Genomic DNA, 14,694 nt, shown 5'->3' with positions numbered 1-14,694 from the left:
TTCCCCTCTCCCCTCATAACAAATAGAAAAACTCCGGTGAATAACTAGCCAACAGAAGACTCAGTCTCTACTAAAAATAAATATTTCCACTTCTTCAAATACCCAATTCGATTTGAAAAGTAAACTCTTTCTTCTATAAAGGCTATACCAAGACGAAACCCCCAAAATCCCTGTAACTAAGAGGCAAGTATATAATTTTTACCAGTCCATGGCTATTTATGTGTTTACAATCCACGCCTTAGATTCATCAACTAAATAAAGTAAATCCATTAACAAAATTTCTTATTCCAACTTGCACTTTCAGACTAGGAATTCGATCATTACATTTAGACCGGTAAAATTTATCCAACACCCGATTTAAATTTTTGGACTGGCTGATTACTCAAAAACAAATTAAAAGATTAATCAAATGTTCAATCTCTGCTTTTTGTCAAGGAAGAAATAGAAGCTTCTTCAATCACATTATCGCAGCTTTCACCTCCAAATTCTTTCTTGCTTCCATTATCAAGTCGTAATTCACTACTTGCAGAACTTGGCAAAATATCTCTAGTGAAAAATCATTCAATCAAATTGAAGCATCCCTTTTTCCTTTTTTACGAGAATCAAATTCAAGCATTTTAAATTCTGATCCTATTCAGAGAAAAAATAAAATAAAATAAAAAATAAACAAAAACAATAACACAAAAATTGACAAGACATGAATTATCCATTGTCACTTTTTGCTCCCAAGTTTCTTGGAGAGCACTCTTGTGACAAAAACACCAACCTCTGCAACACCCAAAATAATAAAACGCCATGTCTTACGTTAAAACCAACTTCAATTTAGCCATGTTTCTCGAACCAAAATGCAGTCGTCTGGGTCAAGTTGGCAATTCTCTCTCTCTCTCTCTAGCATTACTATATTACTTTGCTTTACTCCTCACACCCACCCCCTTTGTCAGTCATCCTTATTCCTTTTCCTCTCTAACTTGCAGTTTATCTATACATTCACACAACCTATATGTATATATGAGAAAATGTTCCTAAATTAATTTCCCTTCGTCAAATTCACAAAATTTTCACACACATTTTTAACGTTTTAATATAAAGTTGTTCCTTGAATATCTTTCTCTCTCTCTCTCTCTCTCATCACCGGTTTTGAGAAAACTTGGTGGAACAGAGATCCCTATTCTTTCCGCTAATCAGATCTTCTTCTCAATTTCGGTTCTCATATTATCTTCTTCTGCCTATTTTTCGCTGTTGTAATTGGATTCTACTTCAATTTTCTCGCGCTCTGTTACTTCGGTTGATTCTTCTTGTATTCTCTAAACAATTTACTGGGTCTCTTCAGTCAAAATTAGGGTTTCGGATTGAAGAATTTGAGGTCTTTTTAATTTTTGTATAGAATTGACGGCTGAATTTGGACTTTGGGGCAGTAATGATTATAAAGAAGAACTTGAAAACGGTAATGCCAAGTTTGAAGCGGTGCCGAGTGAGTGACTCCGACGACGAGTTTTCCGGTAATCGGAAAAAGCGCAAGAGCAGTAGCAGTGGTGGATATTACCCTTTGCATCTGCTCCGTGATGTTGCCGCTGCTGGTATAATTCCGTTCAATGGATACGGTATTCAAAGAATTTTAGCCGCCGCCGGAGGTAACGGCGGAGCAGCTGCGTCGTGGTGCACGGAGGTTTCCCGCATCGCCCCCGGTGAGGCTGAGTTGCCAAAACAGAGGAGGAGCAATCCGGAGGCTTCACGGCCGCCACTAGTGAGGACTTCACGGGGGCGTGTTCAGGTACTTCCTTCTAGATTCAATGACTCGGTTCTTGATAATTGGAAGAAAGAGAAGAGCAAAACTACTACTAGTGCTAAAGAATCAACTTCGGACCCTGAATTTAACCCGGATGCAAGAGAAAAGCTTAGCTTTAAAAATGCCAAACGTGAAATTGGGTGTAATAATGGTTCAAAGCGTTTGGATATTACTAGGAAGTATTCTAGTTCTCGCAGTACACTCACATCATTACATGAGCGATTGAGAGATGCAGTCGACACACATTTTGATGAAGCTATAGATTTAAGTGGCATTAATGGAACGGTGAAGGTGGAGGGAGGGAAGAGAGCTAATAAGTTTGGTGGTAAGGATTTTAATTCGGGTGACATAGTTTGGGCAATATCTGGAAGACATTGTCCTGCTTGGCCCGCAGTTGTCCTTGATTCAGAAACACAAGTTCCCCAGCAAGTTCTAAATTTTCGAGTTGCTGGCGCTGTCTGTGTCATGTTCTTTGGTTACTCTGGAAATGGCACGCAAAGGGTAAGACTTTATCTTTTGTGCATTATGCAGACTCCCGAAGTGCCGGGTATGAGGTAATGGTGTATCTACTAAGATGACATGTTTTTATGAGCAGGATTATGCATGGATTAGACGTGGGATGCTATTTCCGTTTCTGGAATATGTAGACAGGTCTGTGGCAGTTATGTCTGTTAATGTTGATATAATTTCTTAGTAATGTCGGGGTGTGGTGAACCTTTGCTTTGTTTAGGTTTCAGGGGCAGACTAACTTGAACGACAGCACACCTGGTGACCTCCGCTCTGCCATAGAAGAGGCATTTCTAGCTGAAAATGGCTTTATTGAGATGTTGATGGTTGAAATAAATGCAGCGGCTGGCAATCTAGATTATTTCCAGTCTCTTCCCCGAGGAGCATTTGAGGTCTCTGACTCAAATCAGGACCAAGAGTGTAACTCTCCAAGTCAGGCACGTTTCAGAGTCACTCAGGCTTTTTTCCTTATTTTCTAACATACTACCATCGAGGTCCTCTAGTTAGCATTCCTATCCTGATCTGGGTGGAATGATTCTGCTAAAATTTCACTGCAGTACTTCCCCATACCTGCAGCCCCTAAAATCAAGAGAAAGAAACAAATGTCTCATATTATAGGGTACTTCCTGTAAGTTTATCGTGTTTAGAATCTTTGTGCAGGAATTACCGAAGAAGAAAGAACTTGACTCTTGCGACGCTTGTGGATCGAGTCTTTCTTCTAAGCCATCCAGGAAATTGAATGACTCAACTTTTAGGGGCAATCGTCTGTGTACTGCTTGTGCTAGGGTCTGTTACAGCTTTCAAATTATCTTTCTATCTTTCTTTGACCAACTTTCATGGATGATCTAGATGTTGATGTCATGATAGTAATAATTTGTGTCTTATACTCCAGCTAAAGAAGATAAAACATTATTGTGGCATATGCAAGAAGATCCGTAATCCCTCAGATAGTGGAACTTGGGTGAGAAACCTGTTATCTTCTGCTGGTTGTTCGTAACCACTTCCTATTTCTTTCCATGAAATTACTTATGGTGATATTTCTTCATAGAAACAACAATAGTTTCTTTGCTGGTTTAGGTACGCTGTGATGGTTGCAAAGTGTGGGTGCATGCTGAGTGTGACAAAATCTCAAGAGAAAATTTCAAGGTATCTCAATTCTGCTGAAACTTTTTCTTCCCTTTCTATATCCATGTTTTGTTTACTTCTTTGCGATAACATAATCTGCTGTCCTATTTTTTCAGGAGCTGAGTACCTCTGATTACTACTGTCCAGAATGCAGAGCAAGATTTAACTTTGAATTGTCTGACTCAGAAAACATGAATTCTAAGGCCAAGTTAGTCTCATCAATCAGTTGTGTTAAAGTTGAAGCTTGTGGTGTTAACTAACGATTTACTGTTTCCTGGTTCAGAAACAACAAAAATGATTGTCAGACAGTAGCATTGCCAGACAAGGTTTCTGTTATCTGCTCAGGAGTGGAAGGCATTTATTTCCCAAGGCTTCACCTGTAAGTGTACATAGGCCTTCGTTATGTCCACTGTTTTTTTATCACTCACCAGCGATTGGCTCTGTCTGATGCTGTGCATCACTTCCTTTAAGTTTGTCTGTCTGGTATAAAGAGTTTAATACCTGTTTTTTCCCTGTAGCAGCTCTCATACTTTTGAATCTTACTCTGTGTTTGTTAGTGTTTCCTTTATAATCTCGGATTTTATAATTAAGTGGAGGTTTGAACACTTCAATGGTAAGTTTTGGAATTAACTGACTAATTCTATCTAACATTTGTCTTATTTAAAAAATTCTACCTAACCTTTGTGGAAAGCAAAAGCAGTGAACATGAATGCAAGTCACAGTTAGGAGATTTGATCTATCAAGTTGTTTACATGTGATTTTTCTGGGTGGACCTTTGTTCTCTTCAAGACAAGTTCCAGCATTAAGAGATCAAGGATTTTCTTACCATTGACTCAGGTCATATATTTTGCAATCATATTCTCTTTTCTTTTTGTTCCAGAGTTGTTTGCAAGTGTGGATATTGTGGAGCAGAAAAACAGGCACTTAGTGAATGGGAGAGGCACACAGGTTCTAAAATAAAAAACTGGAAGACCAGTGTCAGGGTGAAGGGTTCTTTGCAACCTCTCGAACAATGGGTTTGTATTCTTCAGTTTCTTATGCTGCTTATGATTTGACATGGACTACACATTTTTATTGGATACTATCATACAATAGTAGTTTTTTTAATAAGGAACTACTATCATACACTTGTAATTTATCAATAGAATTATGTTGGTAAGATATTGACGTATCAGCTTTGCAAATTAATTTTCCCGTAAGTTTAAGAGCAATTGACGTGCCCCATTGCTTCCTTTTATGTGTGCCATTGTGTCAGTCTGTGGTGGCTGTATTTATTTTCTAGGAATAAGTACGTCGAATATCATCATGGGCACATGACATGATCTCACTGTTTATGAAGAGGAAGTTTGATTTTCTTCAAATTATTGGCAGTAAAAATATAAGATATATTATTGAGGTTCGTCATATGTTTGATGTAATAGCTTTCATCGTCTAGAATTTGAACTTCAAAAATTTGTTTAGATAAATAGTATTGTTAAAAGGTTTTTTCAAAAAAGAAAAAACTTTTTATTAAAGTACTTTTCACAGGAGTTACAATCTTCTATTGTATGATACACTAAAAGAGTTGCAGGCATTTTGGGATTTCTCAAACTAATTGATGTTATAAATTTGGAAATGGGTAGTAGATGATACTATTCAAACAAAATGTTTATAAATGTTCTGCTAAGTTTATGGCTTTGTAATATTCTTTACGCATGAGTTCATAGTGAATCTTATCTGCATAAGGGTAGCTTAACAAATAAATTTCAAGGGGGCAAGAAACTAATTCAATGTAATGCAGTTTTGAAGTGCTAACGTGAAAGAAAAAGCTTAATCCTCTTTTCCCCCCTCCTTTTTCTCCTTTCCTCTTTCTCCTTGGTTAGGGATGACATCAGTTAGACAGCCTGATGCTCTTGACAACTGCATGATACTCCCTATCAATGAGAACAACCAAGTAAACTTTAGATGACGTATATGCCCTTATGTGAAATTTGTATTTATCATTTACTTTGTCTACTCAACATTAAAAGTATTCTTTCCCTATCATTTTTGTGTTTCAATATTTTTCTTGAGTGTTGGTGGAATGAAATTTTGATTTTATAAATTTCATGAAGGGAAAAATTGAAAGAGTAAATTTTCTCCTTTAATGCCACTAATTTTGACTGTCCAGGGGGTTGAGTGCTTCAAATTCTCAAACAAGGGAGAGTATTTTAACTATTGACATTTGGGAATTGATCTGAAATTGATTCATGCGTTAGTGGATATCATTCCTTTGCTTTTTATGGGAAAAAATTGTGAACTTTCATAACCTGTCAATTATGAAGATTTGTTGGAAAGTGCTCTCTCTCTCTCTCTCTCTCTCTCTCTCTCTCTCTCTCTCTTGTTTTTTGTTTTGGTTGATTAAGGGAACAGTACTCTCATAATTTACATGGCATGGGTTCATTCTCAGAATGTTTTATCTGAAGTCACAACTCAGTTGCATTCTGTTAGCTACGGTCTTTCGATTCAGAAATGAAGTAAGGCAGGTAACATCTTGTTTTGCTCCACAGATGCTAGAAATGGCAGAGTATCATGCACAGAATGTTGTTTCTACCAAATCGGCTAAACGTCCTCCTTTAAAAGTACGGAGACAAAAGCTGCTAAGTTTTCTCCGAGGTACATGCTTTGCTTTATTTACTTGTTTTGGAAGAGACATTCCACATCTATGCAACATATGTACTTTTAAAATGGCATTGTGCCAGCATAATAGAAGATATGTGTTAGAACCAGGATACTTGTCAACAAACCATGTTCTAATCCTTTTTTCATTATTCGACCACTTATATTGTCCTCAATCATGTCTTAGCAAATTCCTTTCTTTCCCTTCCACCTTTTTATATAGTCTTTAATCATATTGTTGGAGAAGAAATCTTTATTTTTTAAAGATGAATTTAAATTTACATATAGAAGGGGAGAGGTGGATCGATCATCTGTGTCAAGAAGAAGATTCTATAACTCTACAAACTTTTAATATGATAATAACATCAAATAATAGATGTCCATATTAATTTCCATGCTCTTCAAATGGATTTAGGTTGTGCATGAACTTGAACTGGGGATCAGAAGATATAAATGTTACTTTTAATTTTTGAAACCACCATCCCTGTGTGTCTTATTGAAACCACTATTTGTTCCAATTAAGTAACAATACTAAATTGCGCTAAATATTTAGACACTACCTGGTAACCACTTTTTTTTCCAAAAAAAATAACAATTTAGACAAGCCTGAATAACCGAATCTCCCTATACCCGTATTCGTATTTCTGTCTGGATCTGAATCCTAATAATTATGTTTTAGATGTTCCTGGCCTCTGCATCCATACCTGTATTACTACACTTGGCTATGCCCCATAACCACATCTGCTGCTTTATAAAAAAGCACTAATCAGTTGTCAATTCTTTTCTTCAATGATACAGAAAAGTATGAACCTGTTTATGCGAAGTGGACCACAGAAAGGTGTGCAGTATGTCGATGGGTTGAAGATTGGGACTACAACAAAATTATTATATGCATTAGGTATGACCAAACTTCAAAAAGCTAATCTGCCTGGTAGGAAATTAGTGGAAACTCTTCATATGTGTTCAATTTCTGGAGACTTCCGTTATTTGATTTGAATACCAACTTCTGGTTACTTTTCATTGGAAAAGATTTTGATTTGAAATAGGATATGTGTGCTAGGCTTTCATTTAGGAGTAATACTTTTTGGTGGGTTTCTCAAGTAATTTCATGATTTCTTGTTGATTTTGTTTGCAAAGGTTGTTTAATCTTAAGATGATTGTTCAAATTTTTCCTTAAAAAAAACAAAATGTACTGAAATTCTATTTCTCATCAGGTGTCAAATAGCTGTTCATCAAGAATGCTATGGAGCAAGAAATGTTCGTGATTTCACTTCGTGGGTCTGCAGATCTTGCGAGACTCCTGAGATTGAACGGGAATGTTGTCTTTGTCCTGTGAAAGGCATGACACTAATTACTATTTTGTATTAATTGTAGTGCTGCTGGAATTTGGCCAAACTGTTTTCAACCTATTTCCTTTCACCTGCAACTACTAACCTTATATTATTGCTTAATTTAGGAGGTGCTTTGAAGCCCACAGATATTAAGCCATTGTGGGTTCATGTTACTTGTGCTTGGTTCCAACCTGAAGTTTGTTTTGCTAGTGATGAGAAAATGGAGCCTGCTGTTGGAATTTTGAGAATCCCTTCAAATTCTTTTGTGAAGGTAAGCTTTTTTGTTTTGGGGTAATGTTATTCCACTTTGTGGCGCAAATCCGGTGATCTCACTTCAGTGTTATCTCCAGAAGGAAAGTGGCTTGAGTGATGGAGAAAATACTGTGTTATGACATAATAGTATGTAACATAGTCTTTTACCTTCTTAAAAAAAGACATAATAGTATGTAACATTTCTCATTTCCAGTAGGAGATTTTTATCCTGGATAGGCGAAGGAAGCAAGATAATTTGAAGACGCCGTCTCGATTTTTTCTCACCTAATTTTTTAAATTTGAAATGGGTTTTAAGTGAAATTTAAGATGAAGTTCATAACCCTACATCTTTCTTTTGTATTCATTTTTGTTTCTGGTAAAAGAATATAATGAAAAGTTTCTGTAGCAATATTTGTTTCTCATCCATGCTAAATCTGACATTATCCATACTGATGATTTAGGTGCTGGTTTATTTCACGAAGCTAAAGGACGTAATATTATATTTTAAATATTTCTGTTACTGTTACCTCATAATGGACATGGCGACTTGACAATTTGAATAACTCAGCCTTCCTTGTTAAGGCGGAGCCCATTACTATTAGAGGCAAACATTGTAATCGATATCTTATAAGAGTGGAAGGAGCTCCTCTAAAGCGATCATACAAGCACTAACTCTCCGGATCCCATCATAAGAGTGGAAAGAGCTCCTAATCAAATTATTTGGTTAATATATATTAACAAATGTATATCAAAAGACTTTACTTTGTCTTGGTCACCCAATTGTCATCTATAACGTAACATGTTATCAACTTGGCGTTATTGTTCCAGTTAATATAGGCATTCTTTAGATCTGAATCTCAAATCAAAATGGAAAAACATCATGTTATAGCAAGAACTCTCCTGTTGAATCTGAAGTGAGCATTGACTTGGTAAATTTCAGATATGTGTGATCTGCAAACAAATTCATGGTTCCTGCACACAATGTTGCAAGTGCTCGACTTATTACCATGCTATGTGCGCATCAAGAGCAGGGTATCGCATGGAGGTGAGATTACTTATCTAATCTTCTATTGTCATTGAATTTAATAGGTACTTTCCAGAGTATGTAACTTCCCTCCTGTTTCAGAGCCTATCATTCCTTTTAGTGCCCACTGAAAGGAAACAGAGTTGTCCAGTTAGTGTTTAAAATATTTGTAACGTGTTATGGTAACTGTTTATTCATCATTCGGCTAACAAGCACGTGCACATGCAGACCTTTTTCCGTTTTTATTTTCCATCGGAACATCCTTCCTTTTGGCGTTTTGATTATCCATTTTCAATCAGTTATTCTAATGCCTTAACTGCCAGCACATTTTGGGTACTGTTACATTTGATTTGTAAATCTGAATTGATGACTAGTTCATTTTATGTTGTTTAGTCAACGCATTCAACAGTTCAGCTATATCTGCCCCTATCCTTCTACTTTGTCATTTGATCCTGGATGTTAATACTTTTCAAACTGCAGCTGCACTGCTTGGAGAAAAATGGAAAACAGGTCACAAGAATGGTTTCATATTGTGCCTACCACAGGTACTGCTCCATTTTCTTTGCATCAAACATTAAGAAAGGAGACTGAGAAAGGGTAGAAAGAGGAAGTTAGTCATTTGTGAGACCTGCTTTCCAGTCAGAATAATGGATACTTGATTATTCAAGTAATGACATTTAATGGGGGCTTTAGGTCTAACTTGCGTTGCCAATCACCTAAAAAAACGCCAACTGTGCTTTTTCAAAAAAAAAAAAAAACGCCAACTGTATCTTTATGAATAAATGCTTCTAATGGCTTCATGATTTTACAGGGCTCCCAATCCGGATACCGTTCTCATTATTCAAACTCCCAAAGGTGTATTCTCTGCTAGAAGCCTTCTTCAAAACAGTAAGCACACAGGTTCACGTCTAATTTCAACAAGTAGACTGCAACTCCAGGAAGCTCCAGCAGCAGAGATAGAGGAGATCAAGCCATTCTCTGCAGCAAGGTGTCGTGTTTATAATCGATTGCGTGATAAGGTATTACACCATGTTACTAATACACAATGTTATGATTGATTATGCTAAGTTTTATTAATATACACAGGAAGGAAATGAAAGAATTTATGTTTTATTTAAGGCCAAAGTCATAAGCGCCCCCCTAAACTTGTCCGCATTTTCCCTAAATAGCGTCTTTATGACACTGGGCAACTGAAAAGCGTTGCTCCCTTTTGGTTTTTTGAACCATGAAACTCTTGATGTGTGAATTCATTATTAGCATCTCTGTGCACGAGAAGACATTAGAGATATAAGAACTAAACTTTGTTCTGATATCTATCTACACTTTGCTTATTAGTCGATACTTAATATCTATCCGTGGTTTGTTCTATTTATAAGTCCAATAACCATAATTGCTTTTAGTCATGCTTTTTAACTACCTTAAATTTTCTAGTTATGCTACCTGGTATTGATTGGTATGTTATGTTTGTGGTTTAAGTTTTTTAGTTGACATTCACTCATTTGCTTTCTTATCACAAATTTTTAACTAGCTGGTGTCTGTTGTTTAATCATCCTAAAGGGTTGCCAGTTATGAATCTCCTTATTTTTTGCTTGTCAGGGAGCAGGAGAATCTGCCATTGCCCACCACGTGAGGGGACCTTGTCACCATTCTTCAAGTTCAATACGGAGTTTGAACATTATTAAAGTAAATTTCTTCCTCCCTCCCATATCCTTCCCTCCTTCCTACGTAAAGTAATGTTCTCCTGTCACTAGTTTCTCTCTTAGCTTCTATGGTGTTTTTTTAAATATTATTCCGTTCTTCCTTTTAACAGGAAGTCAAGGGATCCAAAACATTTTCTACCTTTAGGGAGCGGCTTCGTGATTTACAGGCATTCTTTTTAACACTGCTGCTCATCACGTTAACAGCATTTCAGCTCATATTCTCAGCATCTTCATCTTATTTTGCAATTGCAGAGAACAGAAAATGATCGTGTTTGCTTTGGTAGATCTGGGATACATAGATGGGGTCTGTTTGCTCGTAGAAATATACCAGAAGGAGAGATGGTACATTAATCTTTTTTAGTTCTTACCGGGTTGCCCATAGTCAATGCGTTGATCATATTATGAAAAGAAAGAAACGGCAGTCCGAGTAATCGCTTGGAAGTGGAGTCCTAAATTTCATGTTTAGGAGCTTTTCTCGATAGTCAATGATTTTTGTGTCATAACCTGTGAACATTTCCAATGAGAACTAGTTCCTCCTTGCTTGAGTATGCTACATGATCATCTTTCATCTCAATAATCACTTACTAACCGAAGTGCTCGTATTTCTAATTACTTCAGCATCAAATCTAGAAGTTACTTAGTAGAGCATGCATTTACTTGTTTCAGGTTCTTGAGTATCGTGGTGAGCAGATCAGACGAAGTGTTGCAGATTTAAGGGAGGCACGGTATCGTGTTGAGGGAAAAGATTGCTATGTAGGTTCTTTTCACTCTTTTCTTTGTGCTTTCTCTCTCTCTCTCTCCCTCTCTCCCTCTCTCCAACCCGTACGTGGTCACAAGCACCAATTAATGTCATTGAATTATCTTATGCAGTTATTTAAGATTAGTGAAGAAGTTGTGGTGGACGCCACTGATAAGGGGAACATTGCACGTTTAATTAACCATTCAGTAAGTATCACTTTTCTTTCATTGTTTCTGATGCTTCTCTCCATCTTTGGAATCAAATTAGAATTATTATGTTTGATGGTGCTTCTTCCTTCTACCGTGCTCTTTAGATCTTGTCAATCCTTTTCTTTTTTCTTGAGAAAGTGATCATAGTTTCCTTTTTATCTATTCTTTTTCATGTAGTATTAACTTTGTGCTGGTCCTTGTTATCAAAACCAGCAAATGAAAAGGCAAAGACTAGTGTGTACTAAATCAGGTAAAACTGAAGGAGATCAGTTTCAATCCCATTACGTTGGTTTTGGAGCTGACTAAAGGATGATGCTGAATAAAGAGAAATGTGGAATTTCAAATTTCACTAATCTGAAGGGAAAAAAATAAAAGAAAAAGGAATTCTGGTTATAAAATGTCAGCCCATACAGCTGGTACAAACGGTTATTAAATCCAGGCCAAGCCACCTATTTACACATTGCAAGTATATATGCATGTGAAGCTCATGCTTCACCGAGGAATCACCAAATGAGTGCAAATGATAATGAAGAGTAATCGCAGTTCCATCACATGTACTGGGTAGCTCTCCCCATCACCTAGTGATTTTGGGTTGATAATAGTTTTGCTCGGCTAATAATAAATGGGAACAGCGGCTGCATTATACTCTCCCCATCACCTAGTGATTTTTAGTTGTAAATAGTTTTGCTTGGCTAATAACAAATGGGAACAGTGATTGCATTATGGTGTTACTGCTTTAATGAGATTAATGTCATTGATGATTTTAACAGGGCAAAAGAATTGAGTACCAATCATACCGCACAAGATTATATTAGGATGTCTAAACTTGTCTGTAGTCTGAACCTAATCTAATATCAGAGAAAATTTATCTGACTGGAGCCCTATCTAGAACCAGATAAAATATGCTTCAGTGTACATTTTGATTGATAAATATGTTTCAATATACTCCAAATATTTTTGTACAACCTATCATGGCAAAGTCTCCTTAGACCTGGTAATGCTAGGAATTTTGTGCCCCATTCAAGTCATATCCCTTCTACTTATAATTTATCTGTAGTCAGCAAATTTAGTAAGTCAATAGATGCAATATTTTCATTCTCAGGTTACCTTTATCGATGGTTCCTCGTACTTGACTCTTTTCGATCTTTTGCTTTGTTATTTTCACAGTGCATGCCAAACTGTTATGCAAGGATCATGAGTGTAGGGGCTGATGAGAGTCGGGTTGTACTTATCGCAAAGACAAATGTGTCTGCTGGTGATGAATTAACGTATCTCTCTCTCTCTCTCTCATACACGCACACATTAATGCCTGAATATTAGCAAGTCTGCCCCTGATTTATTTTATTTGGCTGCAATAATGACAGGTATGACTACTTGTTTGATCCAGACGAATGTGAAGAATTCAAAGTTCCTTGCCTGTGTAAAGCTCCAAACTGCCGAAAGTTCATGAATTAGGTTTACACTTTCCACAAATTTTTTTCCTCCACAAGGAGATCTAACCATTACACCCTCTCACAGCTTGCTAATTTTAGTGATTCTAGAGGAATATGTAATTTTTAGTCTTACGTTTCTTCCTTCCTAGTAGGGGGCTCCGTAGATGGTTTGGGTCAATAATATAGCTATTACTTGACGAAAGTTGGGTCTGAGTTATTATGTATAGATTCAGAGAAGGCAGATCATTTTCTTCTATTCTGCCGCTACAGAAATGTAAACTTCACTTCTCTCTATTTTTTTGGGAGATCAACAAAAATGAAAAAAAGGGATGCAAGCAACTCCTCTTTTATTTTCTCCTCACTCTACTGTTTTCAATCTTCATCCCCTCCCCCGACTTAAAATTCCTCCATAAAAACCTCTGAACCCCTATTGACGTCCCCCCCACCCCACGGCGCGAACCAACCAAAAAGAAACAGAGAAAAAAAGGATACTAGAAAACAAAATTATCATTTACTGCACCCAAATTGTGGATTAGTGGTCAATGAAACGGGATACAAAATACGGGTTATCAAGGTTCAATTTCGACGAAAAAATGTTAAGATATTTTTATATAGGTGGGCAGAATTACTCTGTACCTGTGGGCGATAAGGCGTATTTTGGAAAACAGTCGAGCTGGGGACGAATTAATCTGAACCTGTGAAAGAATTACCATTTCCTTGTTCGTCCCCAATGGACGTTTCAAGTCATGAGTTGACTGATTTGTGGATGAGGAGTAGCAAAGTTGAAGCTGCCACTTCGAGATGAAAGGATTTCGTTCTGCAACTTGACTGCCTCACTGCCTGTCGGCTTGCTATCCCCCACTTCTCCTTCCGAACTGGTTTCTCCTATGGTATTTTGTGACGTCGAGGTTTTGGGCACGTCAACCATTTCTCTAGATCAGATGAACAGATTTTGATTCATAGATTTTTTTTATTTTTATTTTTTTGTTTCTTTTTATTCGGGAGATCAGATTATTATATCATGTTTTACTCTTTCTCAATTCAGACGACACACTTTCCTTATTAGTCCTAAATTTTGTTCCTTATTTTGTTAATCTTGCTAGTTATGGTGCTGACATAATTTGATACTATTTATTTTGAAATTAATGTGATGAATATGATTGACAAGGGAAATTGCAATTTTAGTCCTTCGTCTATCTGCAAATGAACAAATCTGTCCTCCTTGTTTTGCTAAGCTGTTCCAGTCCATCTATAATATCAGATCAACATTCACTTCGGTTGGGAAATTAAGGGCCCGTTTGGCCATAATTTTTTTTTTTTTTCCAATTCTTTCCGAAATTTGTTTACATTTTTTTGGAATCAGTGTTGGCCATGAAACTTTCAAATTTCACTTGAAATTGAATTTCGAAATTTTTTGGAAATATGAAAAACTCTAAAAAGTTATTTTTTAAATTTTCACAAAAATTCAAAAACATCTGTAAATTGTATTCATGTCCAAGTTTCACTTAATTTTTTTTAATACGTTTTTCTGGATTTTCATAATTCTTATATCCAAACACCCACTAAGACGCAATGAGCAGGAGTACATGTTCCCTAGAAAACTCTCTTATTTTCTCTAACACCCTATTTCTTATGTTCAAGTCCTCAATGTTTTTATTTAGAGCATGTTTGGAAAATCACCTAGAAATTGGATTTTGGTATAATTGGGTGTAATTACACCGTTTGACATGTTTGTCTGGCCAAGTAATTACCTGGTTAACATGTAATTGGGTGTAATTGGAGAGATGTAATTACACTCTCTAATTCTCAAGGGGCAGGTAAGAATTGGTGATAATTACACTATGTAATTACAAGGTTACTTTTTAATTTCTTTCCCTTTTTATTTTAATTTTAATTTATTATCATTATAAATTTTTATTTCCATTATTTTAAAATTTTTATTTTTACTTTT

General features: G+C 36.4%; 1 protein-coding gene across 2 annotated transcripts; it reads left to right on the top strand.

Annotated features, from left to right (window-relative positions):
- The first annotated feature begins 736 nt into the window (after nucleotides 1-736).
- Nucleotides 737-13,955, top strand: LOC104102586 (histone-lysine N-methyltransferase ATX4). Of its 2 annotated transcripts, none has more exons than XM_070197236.1 (23): nucleotides 737-2,287; nucleotides 2,382-2,437; nucleotides 2,517-2,730; nucleotides 2,954-3,079; nucleotides 3,186-3,254; nucleotides 3,371-3,439; nucleotides 3,535-3,626; nucleotides 3,702-3,797; nucleotides 4,299-4,434; nucleotides 5,947-6,052; nucleotides 6,854-6,953; nucleotides 7,270-7,394; nucleotides 7,512-7,657; nucleotides 8,579-8,683; nucleotides 9,143-9,207; nucleotides 9,474-9,681; nucleotides 10,259-10,345; nucleotides 10,473-10,534; nucleotides 10,620-10,704; nucleotides 11,029-11,115; nucleotides 11,233-11,307; nucleotides 12,478-12,578; nucleotides 12,675-13,955. In XM_070197236.1, the coding sequence occupies exons 1-23, from the start codon at nucleotides 1,418-1,420 to the stop codon at nucleotides 12,763-12,765; spliced, it is 3,171 nt and encodes a 1,056-aa protein (XP_070053337.1). In that variant the 5' UTR covers nucleotides 737-1,417; the 3' UTR covers nucleotides 12,766-13,955. The 2 variants fall into 2 exon arrangements, with proteins under 2 accessions (XP_070053337.1, XP_009608627.1); XM_009610332.4 differs by having other exon boundaries at nucleotides 739-2,287; nucleotides 10,473-10,529; nucleotides 10,615-10,704.
- Nucleotides 13,956-14,694: the final 739 nt, after the last annotated feature.

This window comes from Nicotiana tomentosiformis, chromosome 3 (assembly GCF_000390325.3).
Source record: "Nicotiana tomentosiformis chromosome 3, ASM39032v3, whole genome shotgun sequence".
NCBI classification, from domain to species: domain Eukaryota; kingdom Viridiplantae; phylum Streptophyta; class Magnoliopsida; order Solanales; family Solanaceae; genus Nicotiana; species Nicotiana tomentosiformis.
Note: the sequence above shows the minus strand (reverse complement) of the source record. Positions and strands in the feature narration are given on the sequence as shown.

What these genes read in the sequence shown, in the direction of transcription:
- LOC104102586 (XM_070197236.1), top strand. Translation starts at nt 1,418, where the DNA reads ATGATTATAAAGAAGAACTTGAAAACGGTAATGCCAAGTTTGAAGCGG. An exon ending in TCATATTGTGCCTACCACAG is followed by an intron (nt 9,208 to 9,473) that starts GTACTGCTCCAT and finishes ATGATTTTACAG; the next exon opens with GGCTCCCAATCCGGATACCG. An exon ending in CTTCGTGATTTACAGGCATT is followed by an intron (nt 10,535 to 10,619) that starts CTTTTTAACACT and finishes ATTGCAGAGAAC; the next exon opens with AGAAAATGATCGTGTTTGCT.